This window comes from Fistularia commersonii, chromosome 8 (assembly GCF_037954325.1).
Source record: "Fistularia commersonii isolate RoL2024-O1a breed Wild chromosome 8, RoL_Fcom_v1.0, whole genome shotgun sequence".
In the NCBI taxonomy this organism is placed as follows: Eukaryota; Metazoa; Chordata; class Actinopteri; order Syngnathiformes; family Fistulariidae; genus Fistularia; species Fistularia commersonii.
This window is the reverse complement of record NC_141291.1, coordinates 5,688,988-5,713,533: the sequence shown is the minus strand read 5'-3', so window position 1 is coordinate 5,713,533 and position 24,546 is coordinate 5,688,988. Positions and strand designations below refer to the sequence as shown.

Genomic DNA, 24,546 nt, shown 5'->3' with positions numbered 1-24,546 from the left:
TAGAATAGGAAAAAAAAAAAATCGGACCCCTCAACTAGTCTCCACGGGAACATTTTCACATCTGCGGCCCAAACGTCATCCGTCGTCCTTCAAACGTCCTTGACGCTCGCTACAAATCCTTGTTCGAGACGACCCTTAAAGGAGCCTTAATCCTCCTGCGGCAGCTTTAAGACTTCACAAAACATCCTTGGACTTTTTCTTTAACATCCCAGGAGGTTCAAGAAGATCCTTGAATGTTCTCTCGACACCCCCCGAGTTGACGCTCACCTACTTTTAATTAGCGGCTTCCCTAAAACGTTCCTCGCTTGGCGCCGAAAACCCTCCACGAAACCGTCGGCCAATCGTGATTTTAGTTTACGGACGTCGCGGAAATCATCTTAAGTCTGATCCGGAGAAGTCACTTGGCGAGCGCTGTTGGACAATTCCACAAAACGCGGGTCTAGGAAGCGTCCAGCTCGAAGGGGAACATTTTAGTTTTACATTCTCACAGGAAGTAAAGGACCATGTGAGTAAAGGGACCTCGCCTGAGCTGAGGATCTGCTGTTCCTGGAGAAACAGCCCAGTTCCCGGTGAGAAAGTCGTAAAAAGGTGCTCTTATCCTGAAGGGTGAGAGGCAGTCAGGCCTCCGCCTCCTTCTTTGTGAATGTTTTTTGTGAACAGTAGATTTCTCCGGAAAGTTCATGGGATTTGGGGTGCATCTTTAGCTGGTTCTGCACTACAGGAACTTTTGGCATTTCTTCGAACCTTTTCAGGAACTAGACCTCAACTAGACCAGGAACCTCAACTCCTAGAGCCCTCTTAACCATTGGACGGTCCCCGACCGTTGCCAGTGAGCTACAACCTTCCCTGGAACCATATTGGAGCTGGAAATTCCTGTGTGGGAGTTAGACATTGAACACATCTTGTGCATGGGAGGTTTCTTTGGGGGTTATTATGTAACATGGAAAGGTTGTCTGGTCAGAATGTAAATGGACGTGAGAAGGACAAAAGTGCCTTCATTTCAGGACGTAGACGTCGCCGTCGCCCAGGAAACTCATCAGCCTCACTTGAGAGATAATTACATTTTAATGGTCCTTGGAGGAGGTGAGACGGCTTAATACGACAGAAAGTGAACTGGTGACGCCGGAAGCCAAAAAGGCAGGACGGGGACCATAGCGGCTGAAACGTCCACGGGTACGTGGAAGAACTTGTCCGTGTGCAGGAACGAGAGGGTGAACGGTTGAATTTCTCGAACACGTGACCTTGTGATTGACAGGTGAGCGGCCCAGGATAAACCCCGCCTCTGGCGGTACGATGGCCGGTTGGCTCCGCCCCCTCCGCCAGCAGCATAGGAGGCACAGAGCGGGTAGAGAAACATCCATTCTGGGACACAGAGCCCAAATGATGCTAAATCCGAGATACATTGATTAAAAAAACGAACCGCTCATACCGACAAGCACAAAGCACGCAAATAAAGCGTTTAATTACTTTGTACTCGTCTTTACCAGTCGCACAAATATCCACCGGCACAAACACCTCGGGGCTCCTTTTCACTCATTAATCTTCCAGAACTGTCCGAGGACTGAGCGGAGCGTTTCCATCGATGAAAATCTGGGGCGGGGGGAGAAAAACTCGCCCCGTCGGTCCGGCTGCCAGGGAATCGATAATCCGCGCTGGCAGCCCGCAAACAGAGTTTTGCATCCCGGCAGTCGCGCGAGGAGGCCGAAGATGGACAGTAGCCGCTCTCGCACCGCGGGAACTTTTTGCAGTTCTTCGACCCTTCCCGAGGAGCTGAGCCGTAGCAGACCTCAGCTTCTTGAACCGATTTTAGCTCCTCGGCTACGTTCCCGAATGAACAAGAAGGTGCTTGGTGGAAGTCATCGACCACGCTATTTCCTCAATACTTCTCATAGTACGGCATTTTAAGATAGTATCGTTGTGACTGGTCAGCTGTTTTGTTGCGACAAAATGGGACCTAAGAGGTCCAAGCTGCTCTATGACACAAAGGGGTTTCTGGGGAACGTCAACAATTTTAGCTAAAGGTGTCGTTCTTTGTATGGCGAAGCAGCGCAGGGATAAAAAAATTAAAAAAAACACCTCACCTCATTTGATAGTCCGATTTCCCCTGTCCCTAACCGCCCATGCAAATGCAAAACTAGAAAGTTCCCCTGGAGGAGGGAAGTTCCTGGAATCAAATTTTTGGTGAGCAGATTTTAGGGCCGAGCTCTTTTATGTCCAAAAGCAGCTAATGACACCGCGAGAGGGTTCGGACACCCTACAGCCTGATGGACGTGGACTGGAAAAGGCCTAATAAAGCGCTAGTTTCCCTGGCAGGCGCTGGTAAGAGAGAGCGCACACACACACACACGAGTGTGTGCACACACATGCATGGGTTTAAGAAGTACGGTTATTGCCAGAAGCCGTTTTTTAACGAATGGCCCGATGTGCTCCTTCTCACAGTCCTGTTTATTTTCGAACCATTTGCTGCAGAGCTAACAGTGCTAACAATGCTAACACCACCGGGCGGAGGTTCACCGTTTTGTTTTGAATCTAAATTAGGACGAAACGACGGCTGGAATTTCCCCTTTCCCAATTCAGGATTTGCATAATATTCATGACATGGCAATTGTAATATAAATATTAAAAAAAAAAAAATATATATATATATATATATATATATATATATATATATATATATATACGGTATGAATATATTTATCATATTAAATATAAAAAATATAATATAAAAAAATATAAAATATAACATTTTAAAATATAAAACATCTCACCCACTTACTGTAAATGGTAATAATTTATCTGTATATATGTTCATAACTTCAATATTTCATTCCATAATAGCTTCATGTACAATATTTTTTCCTACTCTTGTACACTGCTTATCTTTCACTTGGTACTTAAAACCTTAAGACACTTTATAGTTTTCACTTGTTACTTAGGACACTTAAAAGTTTATTTGTATTTCGTATTCCCCCCCATCTTATTTTTTTTTTACTGTTTATACAACTTTTTTTACTATTATTTATTAACGTTATGTTTTCTTTGTAACTCTGGCACAACAATTTCCTTTTCGGGATAAATAAAGTTGTTCTTATTCTAATTCTTATTCATATAAGCTTTACTAACTATAGTATAGTTCAAATAGTATTTAATACTTAAGATACGAATCACTGTACGTACCGTAATTTCCGTCCGATTGAGCGCACCGGAATATAAAAATAATTATACATGTGTAAATATACAGGCTGTACTTGTATATAAGGTGGAAGTGTCCACGTTGTAAAAACACAGAAACATTTCTCTTAACTTGTAATTCAAAACATACTGGAAATATCCACAAATATGTGCTGGATTTTTTTTTTTTTTTTTCCAAACAGTGCCTGAAACACAGCTGATTAAAAGGTTAATAATAGTGGTCTTCTTCAGTGTTGGAATAAAAGAGACTCCTAATTTCACGATAATTTCATTGGTCTGATGTGACGAGGCTCAATGTTTTGGCAGCATGAAGCTTGTTTGCCCCCCAAAAAATCCATCAGTTTGCTGCATCATTGTTTAACCCACAGTGTTCAATGTGTGTGAAAAAAGTAGCGGCTTATAGTCCGGAAATTACGGTACAATTTTTTTTAAGATACAAAGCGCCATTTGGGCAATTTTTTTCCTTGAAATACAAAAATGATATGAATACGACAGCTAGAAAATCAAAATTAGAAATTCACACGGTACGCTCCAAGTGAGCTCTACAACTCGAATACACTCCGTGACGCCGCAGGATCTTCTGATTTGGCGCTGCTCGCTGCTCTCACCTTTAAGAACGCCTCGCAGCTTCCAGCATTTTATATCTTTGTGCTTATTTATTTTTTTTAATAATCATCACGGGCCTAAGAAAGCAAGTGGTGAACCCAGAAACAAGATGCTTTCTATGGAAATTAAGCACGAAATAATAGCGAAGCACGAACGTGGTGTTCGTGTGACCGATATCGCACGTGAATATAATCGCGATTTATTTTGTGAATAATTAGTTACGAATTGATTTGTTTTCCGTTTTTTAAATGGGGAAAATTCAATAAAGATATGAAAAAAATCAACATACATACCCACTTCTTGAATGAATGAAATTTGAAACTTAAGGGACCATTGTATATACAAGAAAAAAAAACAAACAAACAAAAAAAAACAATCTGGACAGGATTAATGTCATTAGTTTTGCCGGCGTGGTTGTTTGCCGATGTGCCATTAAGGGCGGAACAAGACGGTGCTGACAGCCGGTACGATGGGATATAAAATGATATCCAGGTGTTTTTTACACTGCCGTAACTCAAGGTGATGGTGTGAAGGTCTGAAGGTCAACCAGACTCACAATTTAACCCCTCAAAACCCACGGTGAACGGGTGAGTTACCTTCTGTTACCGTGACGATAGATCTTGGGTTAATATGACTCCGGAAAGGTGTTAAAAATCGGTAAAATGCATACAAGTGAAATTCGGACAACCGGCTGCAATAGCTGATAATATGAGTTTGTTTATAAATAACTACAATATACATTTTTTTTACATACACTTCTCAAAAAAATTAAGGGAACACTAATATAACGCATACTAGATTTTTATTAAATACTTCGTTCTTTGCATTGTTGAATGTGCTGTCAACAAAGTCACACAAAAATTATGGAATGGAAATCATAACTATTAACCCTGGAGGTCTGGATTTGGAGTCACACTCAAAATTTAAATGGAAAAACAAACTACAAGCTGATCCAACGTTAATGTAATGTCCTTAAAACAAGTCCAAATGAATCAGTGTTGCTTCCTAAGTGGAAAATTTGATTTCACACAAGTGTGATTGACTTGGAGCTACATCGTGTTTCCTCTATTTTTTTGAAAAAAAAAAAAAAAAAAAAAAAAAAAAAATATATATATATATATATATATATATATATATATATATGAGGATATTTTTAATCATGTCTTTTCATTGTCATGGGATCTGATCAGGGATCCATTCAAAAGCTCTTTGTTATTTTGGCGCAATTAAAAAAAAAAAGAGAAAAAGGGCAGTATGGAGGCGTTGTGAAGCCCCCTGAAGTCGGAGGTCAGCGTTGCATCTGATCTGGTTTTCTCAAAGTCCGTCACCTTCACCAACAGACTGAAATATCTGGTGAGTTCACGGCGACCTCAAACTGTCAGAGGTGTGTTTTAACTCCAGCCGAGTGACGAGCGGCGACGGCAGGCGGCCTCCCGCTGCGCACTTGTGTGTGTGTGTGTGTGTGTGTGTGAGAGCCCCTAGTGTAGGACTGCATCACCACACGGATGGAGTGCTGTCTGTTTATTATGCACTGTGTGTGTGTGTGTGTGTGTTACCTAATGAGTCCTATTCAAATGAGTGCGCGCAAAAGCCGAGCGAGAACTCCCAGAATTCAGTGCACGGCTGACTGGGATGACAGACGGAGCCATTTAATGCCTCGACGACGGGCAGCCGGCGACTGACAAGAGCGGCATTTGGGCGCTCGCGTGTTTCCGTGAAAAGATAGTGGAAGGTCGGGAGACCCGTCGAACCCCGAATGTCTCCAGATATTTAATGTAAATCACAAATTAAAAAAATGAGTGAAAAAACGAACTTACACATTAGCGACACAGTCCAATACACGGTTAATTAGGTTGGCAAAGGCTCGCTAACATCAGCTGGTAATAATTCAAAAAGGAGAGAAAATTCTGTAATATTGACTTTAAATTAGCTAAATATCACTGCAAAATTTCCGAAATAAATCCTCTGAGGCGCAACGGTTTAAAAGCCAGAGATTTAAAAAAAAAAAAAAAGGCGTCAGCTTGAGCCAGACCTGGGCATTTTACGGCCCGCGGGCCACATTCGGCCTGTTTTGCTTTTTTATCCGGCTCGCAGAAATATTTTCTGTGAATATTTTTTGATAATATTGAATTTAGAAACTTAGAAAATAGAATTTTTTCTTTTTGTTTAATTTCGTATAGACAATTACATACAAAATAATGTTGATACATTTCTATGATCATTAATCATTTTAAAGTTGTATAAAATGGCAAAAAATTGAAATATTTAAATTGCAATTTTCATTTGGTTCAATTTACATGATAACTACTTGGCCTGCGCACGACAGCCGAAATAATTTCCCACCCGTGGTTTAAGGGATATTAGCTGTAAGATCCAAAAACTATGAAAAATCTATGAAAAAAAAACTATTTTTCATTGTCTGCCAGCATAGACATTGACAGAAAAACATTGGCAAATGTCAAAACATTCTCCGGGAGGAGTAAAATACTCTGCAAAGTAACAAATACACCCAAGTACATGTAACAGAGTACTTATAAAAGTACAGAGTAACCCTTGGTCACACTTATGGCGGCAATAAATGAAAACACAAAGAGTGTCTGTGAAAACTGTTTTAATACATTCACCAGGAGACACACACATGCACATGCGTGCACACACACACACCACACACACACACACACACAAAAGCACCTCCTCTACGTGATAAAGAGAGATATTTTGAGGTTCCTTTGGTGTCCCACGCGGCGTGACCCGCCGATCTGCACCGTCATGCGTGACGGCGCCCGACACACGCTTTCTGATCCCGGTGCGTGTTAATAAGCCGGTAACGACACTTGACCCGGCGCGGCTGTGAGCGATCTGATCGGGGTCGGGCGTCTGACGGCGCCGAGACGGACGAGGGTGTCGGGAAAATGAAGCCTGACAGGCGTCAGATTGTGACGTTTGAGGCTTCAAGACAAGCGAGGAAGATGTCCTGCCTGTGCGGCGATCAAACGGCGAGTCGCTATCAAAGGCGGCGTGTTTCCCCGGCGGCGAAACATTAGAGCTGCCGCGACGTGACGCGCCAGTTTATTAGGGACGCCCGAATTGGCCGAGCGTCAATCTTGAATTACAATTCCTGAGGGCGTCTGGTGAGATGCATGTTATTCGTGTGTAATAACACCTGCGTTTTGCTAACCCACCCGCACATTATGTAAAAAAACAGCTTCGGTAACCAACTTCCTTAGAGGTTGTTTATCACAAAATGCACACGTTGGGTAATTGTGTAACGGGGTGGTTATTACGCTGTCACTGGAATCCGCGAGAGGGAAAATATGTCTGGCAACGAAAAAAAAAAAAAACTGTCTTCGACCTCTGACCTTGAAGGAGTTGATGTTTCCCAGTGCCGTAGGTTGGGAACAAAAACGAGGATTGGACTCGAGGGAGCAAAATTCACGATCGATCAGAAATAAATGAATAGCCTTCAGGTTCGGGAGAGTTTTTTTTTTTTTTTTTTTCCCCCTAGTTGGCTTGTACCTTTGGCTGAAAAGTTTCCCGCCGTGTCCGTCCAGAGGGGCGCTCAGTATCGACCCTCCACGCCGAGCTCCGACTCGGCCGTTTGCTCGATCTGCCGGTGGACGAGGCCGACTTCCTGCTGCGTCAGCGTCCGCTCCATGTGGCGGTACACGATGCGGTAGCACTGGCTTTTCCGACCGGTCCTGAGGGATTGCAAAGACAAAGAGAAACGAAAAAAAAAAAAAAAAATTACTGTTAACATGGCAAAAAAAAAAAGGACAAAGTACTGTTAACGTGGCACAAAAAAAAAAAAAAAATCCCTTTCGGAAAAACGACTCAACAAAAGTTTAAACCACTCTCAGGGTCAACAGTCTGCTTTATTTTCAGGATGAGAAACTCTGAGTGACCCGGACACGACATTAAAATCCATGAAATGAAGCCCCCACCCCTCTCTCTCTCTCTCTCTCTCTCTCTCTCTCTCTTCATTCACGGCTAATGTCTCTCTCTCTCTCTCTCTTCCAGCAGCCTCTGAATAATTGAACGCGGCTACATTTGCTGCAAATATCAGCGATCCGTAGTCGCACTCCCGAGTCTTGCAGGGAGCCAATGAAGACACACGCAAACGCAATTACACCTCCATATTTGTATACACAAACACACACACACAAAAACGTGCACGATCAAGCTCGGGGGTGGGGTGGACGCGCGCGCGCGCACACACACACACACACACGCACACGCGCACACGGACCGAATGGTCTTTCAGGTGATAGACTGTGTCGTTGTTGAATAATTGATGTCTCCATTATCCAGCCAACGTAGCTGGGGGTGGAGGGGGGCGGGGGAGGGGATAATCGATACTGTGACACCTGTAAAGTCTGTGTACGTGCACATGCACGTGCACGCGCGCACGCAGACACGCACTCTGCAAAGTAAACAAGAATATGTGCAATAAATATGCAGGTTACATTATGTATGGGGAATGTCTCCCAGGCCTCATACATGCGCAAATACGCAGAATAAATGACAGGATGCCGAACCTGAGGCTCCGATTGAACTGAAACCCAGTAGAAGACTGAAGACAGATGGAAGGGAGAAGAAGACACTGAGGTATTTTATTTCCGTTTCATTACAGGTACTCTTTCTTATTACTTACTTAAAGCATTTAAAATGCAGCTACGTTACCAGGACGTTTACATGGAAACTTCCTGTGGTGAATCCGGGCTGACCGGTTGCAGCGGGACGGCCCAACTGAAAGGCCGGGACGGGGGGGGTTCACACTTTCTGGGGCGTACCAATATTTCCTCACACGTAACTACGTGTTCAGGGCTTCGGCTACACCGTCATTTAGCTGTGTGGAAATAAAAAAAAAATAAAGATGGAATGTCCGCCATGTTTTTTTTTTATTCCCATCAAAAAGGAGAGCCGCTTCCAGCCTCTGCTATCCGTCCATTAGTGTAAAATGGACCCGGTTGGTTTCCTTAGAGCTTCTCCGCTCAAAGTGGTGGACTGGCGTCTAAAAGAAAACGTCTGCGGATGTTTTCGGAATGGTGGATAACAACAATGGTGCCGATGCTTTTTTTGACTGGCTAGCTAATTTAAAATGAATGTTCGATCTACCAATAATAAAAATGTCAAACATATTTATTCATATATATTTATATACACCGAGTATACATTGTTCACCTTGTGCGCCGCTCTCAAACACACTTCTAATAATGATCATCGGTCGGCCGGAACGGTATTTGGATCGAGATCCCGAACTGGCCGTACTGTTTGTCCATCAAGTGCCAAATGCCACAATGGGGATGATTGATAGTCTCAGAATTATTCTTTTAAATGACTTGATCCAGTTAGGCTACATGTACTGTATTGAATTCTGCTGCGTTTTTACGCTCTGTCAGGGTGTCGGACTCCGGCGCCAAAACAAGACTCTGCATCAAAACAGGTGCTGTTTACAAAAGAAAGTTTACTTTGAGGGGAGAACAGGTACGTGGACAGGTGGGGGGACGCTGGAACGGTAATAGGGGGCGCTGCACGGCTGACAAGGGTCCTCGTATCCAAGCTTGTTCAAGTGAAAACCTGGTCGGGAGACGGGTGGCCAGGAGGAAGGTGCCGGCCTACACCGACAAGGGAAACCCGGTTGGATCACGGGCAGCTCGGCGAGAGGCGCCGGCGTACGCCGACAAGTAAGGAAGGAACAGGAACCCAGAGGAAATCGGGGAACGTTGGACGGAGCGGTGGGCCGGCAAATTGCACGGGTTTACACAGCTGGGAGAAGGTCAAGGGATGTAGCCACTAGCAGTGTAAAAAAAAATCGATATGTATCGATATATCGATCCGACAGCTGACGATCCGATGCATCGACACGTCCGCAAGAGTATCGATCCACGTATGCATTTTACCTGTCTATTTTTAGTCTGCTCTGAGGCGTAATTCTCACTCCGTGCTGCGGGTGGCGGTAACCTACTTTGTCTCCACCTACTTCGCTTCCCTTACCCTCTTTCAGCACAGTCTTTCAGCGGACACACCCTCTTTGGCATAGCACTCGCATTTAAACATTCGGGAGGCGGAGAAGGACGCGGACTTACACACTCCTGTAGGTTTAAAATCGTTCGTGCGGAAGTATTTCGGCTTCCGCAAAAACGGGGCGGGATTGGTAAAGGATGTGGCGATATGTAAAGAATGTCGAATTGAAATTAGCTACTGTGGCAACACTTCTAATTTGTCGGCTCACCTGAAAAGACGGCACGGTGTTGTTGAAGGCGAATGTTCAGAAAAAGCACAGCGCCCTGCCCGGCTGAGTACATTTTTCCCACAAAAGTTACCGAGCAGTTCGAAAAGGGCCAAAAACATATCGTATTTAAAAAATATATGGTAATTAAAAAAAATCGTATTGAGTTGAATCGTGGGGCATTTTTAAGTATCGAAAAAAAAAATCGAGTAGCCACACATGGGAAACAGAAACGAGCGAGGCCATCGGTGAGGCTGAAGCTCCAGCCTTTTACGCCCTCACAGATTGCAGGTAACTCGGACCAATCTGAGTTCCAGCCGCCCCAGATGCTGTAATCTCGGTGTGGCTAACACGTCGATTGTGATCCACCGGTTGATCGCAAAGGCAACACGGGTGGATTGCGGATCCCTGCCACGCACAGGAGTGTTACGGTTGGTAGAGCAGGCCTCCCTCTGATTGGACGGTTGGCCGAAGTGTCTTTTAGTAAGACACCGAACCCCAAGTTGCTCCTGATGGTCTGGTTAGCGCCTTGCATGGAGCCTCTGCCATCGTCGTCACGTGAAAGGGCTGAATGGGCGAACGCTATCTCGCAATTCGCAACCTCAAGGTGCGAGAGAGCAATAGAAATGTATTTTTCTATTTCTCAGCCGCCCGTTCGGCCCCCAGGAGCTGAGCTCTGATGGCGCCTCCCCGCCGTTCATTTGTCTTTTCTTATTGGGTTCCTACCGGCGAGGCTCTCAGGATTCAAGAGTGCGCTACAAATTAGCGGCGGAGAATGATGCTTTCTGTTTCGAGCGAGCTTTACGGATATCGCCTCCTCGCAGCTTTCCCCAGGACGAATCATTGCCGTCATCTGATTTGGTGTAGAAATGACTGAACCTGACAAACCATCCAAAACGGCAAATCAATCAAGGGGCGACACAATCGAGCTTCCGGGCGTTCTTGAGTAGCGCGTCTTTTTTCACAGTTACACCCCCTCCTCACCCCACGCTGATGTTTTTGCATCTAAATGTAATTTTCCTCTGTGTTTTATCCGACCAGCTGACACGTGAGCCGCGGCGAGTCTTCTGAACTGGCTGGGAAACAATTTTAAATGTTTTACGTCTAAGAAATGAAAGAGTCTCCTCAGACATTTACGTGTTTTAGATGAATGTACGACACCCCGGCCACTATTTATAGAGCTTTAATTGGTTGAGATGAAGAATCCCCTCCCCCACCGATTTCTATTTATATGTCAGTTATAGGCGTACAAACACATGGTTCACTCCATGGCCTTTCTCACGGGGGAAAAAAAAAGGCTCCGTTTACAACGCAAACAGCTTCGTCACCACTTTACCGACACATTGTCAATGTCTAAGTTAAAAATAGGAATCTTAAAATACTCTGAAATGACTCGTGACGACTGAATGCGTCGTCAGGTTTAGGCGATGTCATTCACTTTCTGGATCTTCTGCTTCTAATCTCCTTTTTGCTGTCATTGTCACAAAAAAACCCAATAAACACATGGAAATGACTCATGAAACACATGACTGTGTTAGATCACATACCATGCAAACAACGCACTGTGGTAGTACATGTGATTTAAACGCCAGGCTGTAACACATCACTTCTGATGTACACACTCCGCCACATTGGATCATATCTCACGTAAACACCAGACTTCATTAGATCACATTTCACCTAAATACCATACTGTATTAGATCACGTCTCGCGCAAACACCAGGCTTATTAGATCACATCTCATGTACACGCCATTGTATTGTAACTTCATTAGATCACATATAACACCAGACTGGAATAGTTCACGTCTCATGTAAACACCCAATGGTGTGAGATCACATCTTAGGTCACCATTAGACCAGTGGTCCCCAACCCTCGGGTCACGGACCGGCACCAGGTACCAGGCCGCCCAAGAAATAATCAAATATTTCTGTTGGATTTATTATCTGAGTCTGAACAATCTTTATTTTGAAAAATCTTTTATTGAGAAAAATGACCGGAATCTCTCGGTTACATCTTGGTCACTAGAGCGCCAAAAATGTAACCCACAAGCTAGCACAATGAGTAAAAAACAGATGTTGCACGGGAAGTTTCTTTTCGAAGAGGAAAAGGTCTAGTGAAGAGACAGAAGAACTTCTAAGAAAAAGACAGAGTTTAACAATACCAGGAGTTCTACTCTAAATGTGGATTTATTGTAACAGGTGATTCCCACAAATAAAGCTGCTCTGCATGATATGCAGCAACGACGCAATGAAGCCTTCATCATACTCATGTTATGTTGTTGGCGCAATGTTATGAGGAAGCTGCTTATAAAGTTGCATACGAGTACACTGTGGATTCATGTTTATTATTATAGTCACAATATAAAAAATCTACCTGTACACATCCAATTTAAACACCAGATCATATGTCCCGACTAGAATGTATCCCGTCATATATCATGTTAACACTAGCATGCTATAGGTCACGTATGATGTCAACACCACACTGGAATAAATCATATGAAAACACCTGCATGCTTTAGGTCATATATGATGTAAACACCAGATTATAATAGATCACATCCAATGTAAACATCAGACTATGAAAACACTAGCATGCTTTAGGTCACCAGACTGTACTACATCTCATCACATGTCCAGAATAGAATGTATCATGTCATTTATCATGGAAAAACTAGCTTGCTTTAGGTCATATATAATGTATCTAATAGATCATATCTAATAGAAACACCTGAGTGTATTACATCTGATCATATGTACAGACTACAATGTACTACGTTATATAACACTAGCATGTATATACTATCTTGATATAGGTCACGCGTGATCTAAACACCACACTGTAATAGATCATATCCGGAGTAAACACCAGATGATATTACATCACATCCCATTTTATTTGCATATAAAGCCAATTACTGACACTGAACATCACGAGCCTCTCATGTACAGGCTAACAATGAGAGACGCTAACATCGGGTGCTAAAGCGTGGCGCTAACACCGAGTCACTTTCTTATTCACCGGATTCCATCGGAAGTTGCGAAGGGTTCGGAAGAGAACACAAACACATCGGGGTCCGGACGAACCCCGATTGGTTGCGATTTTGGGCAGATGGTGGGATGACGGGGGGATTGATCAAGGTATGGAGAGGCTTCACAGAGGGGTGTCAGGTTTCATTCAGACAGTGGGGCGAGAGAGGGGAAGTGACGGGGAAACAGAGCAAGAGGATGAAGATGGACAAGCTTAAAAGAGGAGTGTTGGCTTTCATTCGGATCGGGGAGAGAGATGAAGAAATCGATGAGGGGATGAGAGGAAACTCCAGAAGCTGCCAACGCCCTAGAAAGGATGGCGCTGGCTTCGCCTGCAGACAAACTCCAACAATGGCTAATATAATGACTTGACAAAAATAACCATCCACGCATTGTTTCAGCCATTTTGGATACAAGATATCAGCCTCACCTGATCAGAAGATTTTAGAAGGACGGATATCGAGTTTTTTTTTTTTTTTATCATCTCGATCATATCAGTGCATTTTCCAGTTCAAATTCAGTCATTTGCTGATTGTGGGGGAAAAAAAATGGGCAATTTTTTAATTTTTTTATTATTTTTCGGGTGATTTCTCAGCAAAACTGTTGAGTGGAAGTGGGCACGATAGCTTTACTGTAATCCTGTAATTTTCCATTACGCCTTCCTCCCTTGGCTTTTTGCGTCCCTCCTCCTCCTCCATCTACTCCCAGATCACGTAAACAGATTAAGATCCATATTCGTCCTCTTGTCTCCTCCATTTATCCGAGCAGAAGCCGGAGGAGGACACACACCTCCTTCAAAGCCTCCCACTCCCTCCTCCTCTCCCGCTGTCCGGTGGGCCAGAAAAGAGCCGGGGATCAATCAGTATTGGGTGAGCGGATCCTGTGATGTATGTGAAGCGGAGATTCGGTTTGGGGTTAATAAGATCCTCCATGACCGGACCCGAACGGGGAGCTCCGACCCCCTCCCCGTTAGCACAAACAACGAGGAGATTGCGATGAAATGAAGGGATGAATATTAAAGTGCGGAGAGAGATGGAAAAATCTGCACGTCTCTTAGGCTAAGGGGCCGACTACGCAACCGTCGCCGTGGTTACCGAAGTCGGAGAAAACCCCTTCGCCAACCCGCAGGATTCAGATTTCCTTGTGACCAATCAAAGACGTTACACGGCGGCGCCTGATTAGGGATCACAGAAGACAAGGTTGGTCAACCCAAAACACCTGAACGCATCACGAGTGGCCGACAGTGTAGAGCGCACGTGTCAAACTCTTTTACGTGGCGCGCGAGAACATCTTAAAACGTCTGATTGTCTTAAATTAAATAAGTCAAACGCATGCATTGACCTGAAACTACATTTCCCGCAATTCATGCCGATCCTGTTACCCGCAAAGTAACGGCATCCCGCCATTAGATTGCGGCGTATCCATGTCAATGCCATTTTCAACAACTGGAACGGTGAAATAAAAATGATCCCTAAATGGGAAACGTTGATGCAGATTGAAGGCTGGTTCAAGAAAGATGGGAAGGCCAATACATGTCGGTGCTTCACGGAGAAAAACAACGGTATGTCTTTTGTGTTATGAGGCAGCGTCGGTTGTCAAAGAGGACAATCTACGTCGGCATCTTGACAAAAACACTGAGCAAAGAATGCCAAAGTTAGCCTTCCAGAAAAACAACAAATTGTCCACGAATTTAAAGCCAAAATGTTACACATGCATTCGCATAGATTATGTAACATTTTGTCTTGAATCGAATGAGTAGTAAATGCAGAGGCATTGAACATTAAGGAGAAGTTACATTTATTTTGCATTACATTTGGTTCCATTTAGTTACATTTATACTGTTACTGTTACATGTGGCCCTTTGAGGGGAACTATTATACTGATGGCCGGTGGCCCTTGGTGAAAATGAGTTTGACACCCTGGTGTAGATGGTAAACAAACAAACACTACTCCTGCTATTTCCTGTGTCCTGCCTCCCCTTTTTCCATTGGCTGTTGGCAGCGCGTGCTAGCAGTAAGCTCAAAAATTCAAACATCTGATTGACAGCAGCTATGGTCGGGTCGCGTCCCTTCGCACAGTAAAGAGGTTTAATGGTGGCCAACAAGCCACCATTAGCCACTTGCACACCCACAACTAGCCACGTCCACTATCCGCAGCTAGCGCTGAGCGCCGTCATGTTTCCCGGGTAATATCGAGCAAAACAACTCGCGGGTAAAATTTAAGAAAAGAAAAACAGAACTGTTTAATTTGGTTAGATTTTAATTTAAAACAAGCTTCCAAATTAGCACTTTCTTGCCGACACTCAGTTTTTTATTCTTTTTTATCTTGCTGATTTAAGGTTACTTTTTAAATCTCGAGGTGTTCGAGGGAATTTTCCGGAGAATTCTCAAGATTTCAGGGAATTATACCCAAATTCCAAGGCCAAGTTTGATTTAGTGACTATGTTATTTTTGGTGAGCCCTTTGTCCTTCAGAATTTCATATCTTTTTTGCTGTTTTTTTTTTCATTTTTTTCTTCCCCCCGATGTTTTATGCTACAAACTGCTGTGAAAACACTAATTCATTCATTCATTCATTTTTTTTAAATAATAATAATCATAATTGTGATAAATGTATTTAAATAGTGCTTTCCATCTAAGTGCCTTTCCAATGAGAATTTTCAAAATGAAATGAAGTGGATGTTTGTCTCTATATGATGTTGACATGTTGATCATGTGCATATTAATGAATGGTCGGACAAATTGGGATCTTCCGCCATTTTGACTTCAAGACGGTCCGATATCTTTATTTTTCGCGCCCCCACTCTCAACCCCAAATAGCATTTAACGCCTTCAACCGTGAGAAAACAAGATAAATAGATGAATTAGAAATGCATGAAAGATTTAAACAAAGCCGTGCGTCGGAAGCGCGGAGGCTGCTGCTTCTTCAGAAGCTGCAGACGGAGCTCCTCTTTTTCCTCGCCTGTTTATTTGGCCTTCCTCCGCTGCTTGTGATCTATTAATACCTCTGAATGAATTAGCCAATCCCCCTGTATCCACCGGGATCTGATACTCGTGCCGGGAGGTCAAAGGTCACGGTCCGGCTGGGATGGATCTACCAGACAGTACATGTGTCGCAGCGACGGGCCGACACGATGGAGGAGAAACGGCGGGAATAATACATCTGGCTTTGGCCTTTTTTCAATAATTTTCCGGACGCTCTGAAGGTTCTGTTTCCACAATGATCAGAAAATTTTCAAGTGATCATATCTCTTCCTGTTCTATCATTTATTTTTTTGAATTTTTTTTAAGATTAATCTCCCGGTGGCGTCCTTTCATTGCTTCGCTCTTTTTTAATTTTTTTTTTTTTTTTTTATAGATTCCTTATTTATGCCTGTTGTGCGCCCTTTAATTCATTTGCTCCTATTTACCATTTCCTAAGCACCAAAAATTATATTTTTAAGCAAACCTTAGCTTTGGAACAAAAGCAAAAATAGAATTATATTTTCTGATCCGATCAGTGATGCTGGGACTCCTGGGTTTAAAAAGTCCAAAAGGTGAAGTAGCATATTATTTTTCCCAGGGAGTGGAAACAGATAAACAGAGGAGCCGGGGCAGATCCCTGAGGAGCACCAGTCCCTTATTTGCTTCATCCATTTTCTTTTTCTTTTAAATGTGCTGTTTTCTCTTTTTGCCTTTGTTTTTTTTCTTCATTTTTTTTCATGTATTTATTTCATAATTCTTTTTTAATTGAGTTAGATATTTTCATTTTCTTGACCCCCCCCCTTCATTGTTACCATGTCAATTTCATTAAATTCTTTATAAGAATTATTCAATCATCATATTTCTGATAGAAATGGTGCCCGATCTGGGAGATACTTTACGGAATTATTTTGATGTGCTGTTTCATGTCAGAGCGCCGGTAAATCGATATTTATGTGTTGTCTTGGCAACTTCGACCACCTCATGACCCTGTGAATAAAAACACGTCACATTCATGTCTGTTCTTGCATTTTTAAGAAATATAATCTTTAATTCAATGTTCGTAGGTCCGTTTTCAAGCCCCCCCCCTCCTCAGTGACATCCTTTGTTCCCTCACTCTCTTCACACTGAGAATTTTCGCCTGCTGTCGTGTACGTGTGTGTGTGTGTGTGTGTGTGCCTGTGTGAGAGTGTGTGTGTGTGTTTGTCTATACTGTATATATACAGTGTGTATTGCCTACAGTCCATCTGTCGGCTCTCCTGGAAACACGAGGAGTGTTTACCGTGACTCAGACACTCGCCTGGTTTCTTTGCCGTTCGTCAGCTTATCGGGGAAAGAAAAAAAAAAAAAGGCGAACAGACGACGTGAGTCACGAAAACGCGACACGTACACGGTGTCGGATCCTACGGGACCGAGCGCCCCGGCTCGGGTTCGGCTAAAAGCGGATCGGCGATGCGTCTGGAGGCCCGAGAGCAGGCGGTTTGAGGAGCGGAGGGGCGACTGGAATCGAAGAGGAGTGGCGACCGGCGCCTTTGTGGTGCCACGATGTCGACAAACATTCAATCACGAGGGAGGACACGTTCAGCTGCTTTCCCACTCTAGGAACTTTTTGCAGTTCTGAGAACCTTCCTCGGGAACTAGGTTGTTTTTTTTCGTGCGTTCGGACGGCGCAGGAACCATGGATCTCAGCTCCGAGAACCACCTTAGCACCTGCACCCAGGGTCACCATCAAATACTTCTCCTGAACTGTCGTCTACTGTTTTTAAAAACGAATGGGTTTTTATTCATCCCTTTTCTTGCGGGGAAACGGACAAAACCATCGAGAAATGCTAAGATAAAGAAGTCCAGGCACTTCTGGCCTGCTACGCCTGCAGCAGATCACCGTCCTCAGTCATCAGAACGCCATTGCGCTTTGCAATCTGACGCTCATTCTGTCGATGCTCTGACGTTAGCGCCTTAAGTTTCCGGTCGTACGGGCAGAGAGGTATCGTTACCCCGATGACGCGGGCGCTAACTGGCTAACCGCCGATAGCATCCCTTGTTTGTTTTGGCAAAGTTGGCCGCTCTGCTGCAAACGTTCTGCAAGTCAGACGACCTCAAACTACGTCACTGATTGGACGGAAGACCCGTGATTTTTTCTCTTAACTATCTCGATTTATACTGTGCTTTGCTTGCTACTCTGGTTAAAAATAGATGCAGTTCAAAAAAGGAAACAAGAAAGGAAATATGTCGGGCCTACCACTTGCCTGGTTGAAATAAGAAATGAAACAACAGGAATGAGAGGGAGGAAGGAAGAAAACAACAGCGGCAGCTGATGGAAAGTTATCCAACTTCCATACTGCAAGTTTCTGATCGTACAGCGGAGAGGGAAAATGTTAGCACGACGATGCGGGCGCTAATTGGCTAACTGACCGTAGCATACCTTGTTTGTTTGGGAAAGGCAAAGACGGCCGCTGCTGAAAACGGTACGCACAGACATTTTGACACCCTCCGGGACGGGGATGCGCTCACGTATGTACTCCAGAGAACGTCCGCAAGCCTCGAAATCAACCCATGGGAACCCACGATTTGCATCGCGCTGCGCTAAAAACCTCGGGTACATTAAAAGCTAGAATGCCAAGAAATGCGGGGGAACCCAGGACTCCCCGCCCTCCTCGCTATGAGTCCACCGCACTGTAACGGCGTGTGATTGGCCGCCGAGAGAACACGCGCTCGCCGCTTCCCTCTCCATTACGGCAGTGAATAATTCACATGGCTGTTTAACCGTCGGCATCGCTGGCATTTCCTCTGGGCTAATTGCTCATTAAGTGCCCCACTTGACCTTTAGCGGGAGGATCCGGGTGGAAGGAGGGATTTCAGGCGCCGGTTTCACTGACACCCATCAACAACGTTTCCTTTAGGGCCGAAATCCCCCTCCTCCTCCTCCTCCTCCTCCACCACCTCCTTTTTTTTTTTTTTTTTTTTTTGTGTTGTCAACCCTGAATTGGAAGAAAAAAAAAACCCGCCTTCGTTCCTTCAGCCTAAGCAGATGAAAAAAGGAAAATGCCGGCTGATCAGTGGCAAAAAGTTGCTTCCGCTTGTTCTTGAAAAGTCGGCTGTCAAGAAAAATCAAACCTCAAGGGACCCGAAACGCATCTTGGGGGATTTGGAAAAAAAAAATCTGCGCTTTCTGAATTTACTGCATTCGTCCCATTTTTTATGTGACACACCCCTTTTGAGAACATTCTGTGGGGGGAAAAAAAAATTGAGCTCATCACCATGTGCAGCCATTGTTCCTAATTATCAGCCATAAAAGGTGCCAGGATGTATCTTTTAACAATCTGTGTGGTAAAAATATGAAATTAAGACGCCAACTTTGTATCTGGGGCTTATAAACGCTTTATAATAACAGGGTTTAAAGGTTCAGGTCTTGCAGAGGGAAAACACATGCTTCCCTTCACTGCTCACATCCACTTTGCTATTTTGTCCGGAGGCAGCTATAAAACTTTTAACGGCAACATACAGTGCGCGCGCGCACACACACACACACACACACACACACACACACACACACACACACACAAATACAATGTGAGGCAGCAGTGAAGCAGGAAGCTGTCATTTAACGCAATAACTTTCACTTCACATTGTCATTGATAAAAAAAAATTGCTCTCTTTTTCCCCTTACATGCACACACACACACACACAAACACAGAGCAATGAATAATTCATAGAAATGTTGCACAACTGACGAGCCGGTCAACTACTTGTTTGCGCGTTTATTTCCTTGCTTTACTTCACAAATCTGCCTCGAATGGCTGCACCGCTCAAATTAAAATCGGCACCGCTCGCGCGTGAACTCCAGAGCGACGCAAACAAGTGTTTTTTACGACCCGGTGATTCATTTCGCGGCGGCATTCGGACCACTGTGAGGGCCACTGCCATATTGGTGCACGTCTCTATGGCAGGTTGCTCATATTGATGAGTCAAGATGGCTGAGTTTTATTATACCAAGTGCTAATGGAAACTCCATGGAAGGTACTTCCATGATGAACGACAAGAACCGAATGATTAAATGTAGCCCTTCTTTTTAGTTTTGGAAAGGGGCGGTGCCAACGATATCCTTGCAAAATTGCAAAAATATCTTTGAGACATAGTGCGATACTTTGCTGATGATGTTGCGCTTTATTTAGAAATGCTATTTTCTGCTTTCTAGCGATTTCCACCTCCACTAGAGAGCACCTGTTATGCAAATGGTAAAAAAAATCCTGCATCTAAGTGACACAGTAGTTTTTCTTACTGACCCTCGGGTGATGAAAATGAAAAAAACAAAAAGGATAGAATGAAATTTCACTGACGCGACTGTTTTTCCGTCGGTTTATATAATCCAAATCCTCCATATTCAAGTAGGAGGGGTAATACTCTGTCTCTGACGTCTGGTTTGGGATGTGAGGATGCTGCCAGGAAGTACACTGCAACCTCGCATCTCATCCCTACTGTATAATCTCTGACTCAGCGGCTGCGGTGGGAGATTGTTTCCTGTCTCCTCGCCACCGGAAACCACTTCAACTTCCTGGAAATGGCGGGAGGTGACTCACGCTTCTGCAGGACCGGTGTAACGGTCACAAAAAGAAGACAAAGTGGAGAAAAACGAGCGTCTCGTCGTTCGTCAGATCATTACATCGGTCGGCGGCCGAAGCCTGATATCAAACTGAAGTGTGGTGCGTTCGGGGACGGAGGGACATCGGGGCCATGATTAATAGTGAACCCCTAATGTGGCCACTTCTATCCGCAGATTGTCTGCCATCAGGCGCCGAGTCATTTAATGACGCGCGCCTGTTTTTTGTTTTTCGACTCCTCACCCGAGTGGTGGAGGAATGCGTTGCCTTGACGACGCGACTCATTTCAAGCAGAGGGTTTTTCGAGAGATGTTCGGGCGAAATTTGGCGATACTAGCCGCCTGAAAGGAGAGTGGGTGTCGGACGCGGTGACCGGATGTCCTCGCAAGGACAGAAGCACAGGTGTGTGCGTGTGTGTGTGTGTGTGTGCACTTGAGTGTGTGTCTCACAGATCGATACTGGTTAAGAGACAAACAGGAAGCCACTTGAGGGAGTGTGTGGTGCGTAACTCCAAGTGTGTGTTTCTATTAATTGCGTTAGGGTGCAGGAAAGTCACAAAAGGAGAGCATCATTACTCTGGAAGGAAGGAAGTGTGTGTGTGTGTGTGTGTGTGCGTGTGTGTGTGTTTCTCAGTGCCATAATACTACAAATTCCACTATAAAAAGAAAAAGCCCCGAAACATGACACAGCATTAATTTCCATCAGTGTGTTCCCCGGCTGACGTTCTCCTCTCGCTACATGTGAATCCTGTACTCTGCTGACAGAGAACCAAACCCTCTAGTCGGGGGACAGTTTGATCATTTTAAAAACGAGGACCGGCATTTACACCGTTGCTAAATTAGGTTAGCGACAAAATGTAGCATGGTGTGCTTGTTAAATTTAGCAATGCATTGTGGCATTCAGTGTGTAGCCAGTAAGATAAGTTTAGCACCCAATGAAAAAAACTCTGTAAATACACTTAATACGGGCAGTTTATTCCTTTACATTCCCATGAATGATGTATAATTATCTGTTTAAACATTATTTCCTTTCTATAAAGTACATTTTTCTTACTTTAAAATGTAAAGAAATAGTGTTTCAATTGATTTTAATGAGATATGCTGATGAGTCACAAGCTTGACGGTGACGGGAACAAATGAAACTTATATATTAATCATAATTATTTTATAATAACTTTGATAAACAGACCAAGCAATTTTCCCCGGACTTTTGTTCATGCTTGATGCTTTATATGACGCAAGTACCTTATTTTTCTTATTTCCAGATACCATATCAAGCACATGTGTGCAGGGAACGTTACCACGATGAACCAGGCGCTAACAGGCTAACTGTCCATAGCATCCTTTGTTTATTTGGAAAATGCAAAAATGGCCGCCCTGCTGCAAACGTTCTACGAGTCACATGATCTCAAACTGCGTCACTGATTGGACGGAAGAAAAGAGCTACTCTCTTTAATATCTCGCTTTATCCTTTGCTTTGTTTTCTCCTCTGGAAATATTATTTGGTTAAAAAAAAGGGAAAGGAGGAACACATAGGGCTAAAAACTGGCCTGGTTGAAATGAGAAATGAAACAGCGAGGATGAGAGAGAGGGAGAAAGAAAACAACAGCGGCAGCCGGTGGAAAGTGAAATATGGCCCGCGGCTCTCTGGATGGACTGCGGGGAAAAAAAATCCGCCCGGGGTCGCCGGGTCTTTGTCCGGCGCCTCTGGGGGGTTCCGGGTCTGCAGTTTTGGGACGAAGGGTCTAATAGAGTCTAGAGTCTGGGGGCGTTATTGTTTCCCTCCATCAAGGTCGCCGAGACCGCCATCTCACACGGGAGGGAAACGACGAGAGCATTGATTTTAAACCCGGCATCCGCATTCTGTTTTATTTATTTATCTGTTACAACGCTTCCTCCGGTGGAGACCCCGCTCGGAGAAGCTGTTAGCTCCGAAAAAGGCGGAAGGTCTGCCTTGCAACGCACGAAAATCGGGATTAAAATCTCCGTCTCTGACGCCGCTGGGCGTCGTTGCTGATTCGCAGTTGCCATTTCTTCTTATTTTTTTTTCTTTTCTTCTACCAGATCCAATGATGCACCTCCTGTTTCACTCAGATATCACACAAAAGAGCACTGAGCGTCCGCTTTATCAAGCAAAAATGACCGGCACGAGGCTCCAACTCATTCCTGGAGGCTTCTCCTCCGCAAGGAAGAGGGACTTAGGTTTATTATTTTTTTGAAATAGTTATTTGTGAGGCGTCTCGCTGGACACTCCGTCCCCCCGGTGACTTTGGCCGGCATGATGGACGCTAACGGAGGGGATCGGAGTTCATTTTGCTGAGAGAATCAGAAACTGCGCAGGGACGTCGGGGTGGAATGGAGGAGGAGGGGGGCAATAAGGACGCAGACAGCGGCTCTCTGGGGTCTCTCGCACTCAGGATCGGTTATTGTACGTATTGACCTTGTCAGCGACCTCTGCCATTTCACACAGTCCATTGGGGGGTGCTGGAGGGACGGCGGAGCGAGCTATGGCTCAAGTCAGATCTTCCCAACTTGGAAGTAAATTTAGCAAATTTTTCATATATTCATTTCCAAATTTGTATTAAATCATTTGATTACATTTTGGTTTAAATCTATTTACAAATTTGACTATTTTCCATAATTGTTATCATAAGTATTACTGTTATTGCTGATATTAATATTTCAAGAGATATTTTGTTTAAACTGTGAAAAAACACGACTCCTTATTTCAATAAAACCATACGAGTATAAAAGAAGATTAAAATAGTCAAATTTTTTTTTTAAATTACTCAGTAAAACCCGCCCAGTACAAATAATTATTATCATAAATATGACTGTTACTGCTGATATTCGTATTCCAAAGTGGAAAAAACAGGGCTTTCTACTTTAATGAACCAAAAGATTATGAAAAAAAGATCTTAAAATAGTAATATATATATAAAAAAAAAATGACAGAATAAAACCTGCCCAGGACAAATTATTATTATAATTATTATTACTGTTCTTGCTGATATGAATATTTCAGGAAATATTTCATTTTATGTAGAAAAAAAACAAGAGTTTCTTTTTTAATAAACCAAATGGATATGAAAAAAAGATTATTATTATTAAAATACTTTTAAGAATATTGAGTGAAAGTTGCAGGGGACAGAAATATAAATGTAAAAAAAAGGAAAAAAGAAAAAGCAGCCACTCGGTGTTCGCTCTTGAGTGAGTCAAGTCTCTTTTTTTCAATCTTTGGAAAAAAAAAAAGACACTTGATGTTTGCTTTATGAATTTGCAAACGCTGTTTTTCTTGCTTCTGCTGCTGTTGTTGCCTGTGGTGGCTCCCGCTTTCTGTCTGTTTTCAACCATGACCGTCCCGTAAGCTGGCTGCGACTGTTGCCTTAAATTCACAACGGATCTCCGGAAGCCAGATGCCTGTTAAGTTGGCACAGTTCGGATTAAAATTTCAAATTCTAATTAAAACAAAAGTTATACAATTTGTATTTTTACATTTTGACGCGTTGGCCTGAGCGAAAGCACTCTGGAGTCGTCTATTGTTGTTATGGTTGACTCACACGTGCCTGGCCATTGACTACAGCCTGAGTGAGCATGCTACATTTTCAAAATGCTGTGTTATAGGGGAAAAAGCCCCAAAACAAAACTCTTCCGTTCCGTCTCTGTCGAAATGGCGTTTTCATCTCCCCGCTCAGAAGCCCGTTTCCGCTTTTTTTCGTTTTCAAGCGCCGTTCTTGTGTCGGCTGACGGCCAACGTCGTCGCGCAAACGGAGTGCCCGCCTCTCACGAAGCAGCCGCTAGCATTAGCCGCTAGCCCCCACATTGCGAACGATAGCGGGGCGGCTTACACAAGCCGCTGCCTGTCAGCGCACGTACAGAAAAATCATCAAGGGCCTACTGATGTTAATCCAGCGGGTGGCGAGATTGCA

At 43.9% G+C, this 24,546-nt stretch overlaps 1 protein-coding gene across 4 annotated transcripts in view; it reads right to left on the bottom strand.

The window, feature by feature from the left end:
- Window positions 1-6,397: 6,397 nt before the first annotated feature.
- Window positions 6,398-24,546, bottom strand: part of fars2 (phenylalanyl-tRNA synthetase 2, mitochondrial) — a 102,712-nt gene continuing 84,563 nt past the window's right edge. For all 4 annotated transcript variants that reach the window (XM_086150680.1, XM_086150681.1, XM_086150679.1 and 1 more), the window contains one exon: window positions 6,398-7,496. In XM_086150680.1, coding sequence (XP_086006806.1) covers window positions 7,358-7,496 — 139 coding nt within the window. In that variant the 3' untranslated portion in view covers window positions 6,398-7,357. The remainder of the gene's footprint in view (window positions 7,497-24,546) is intronic.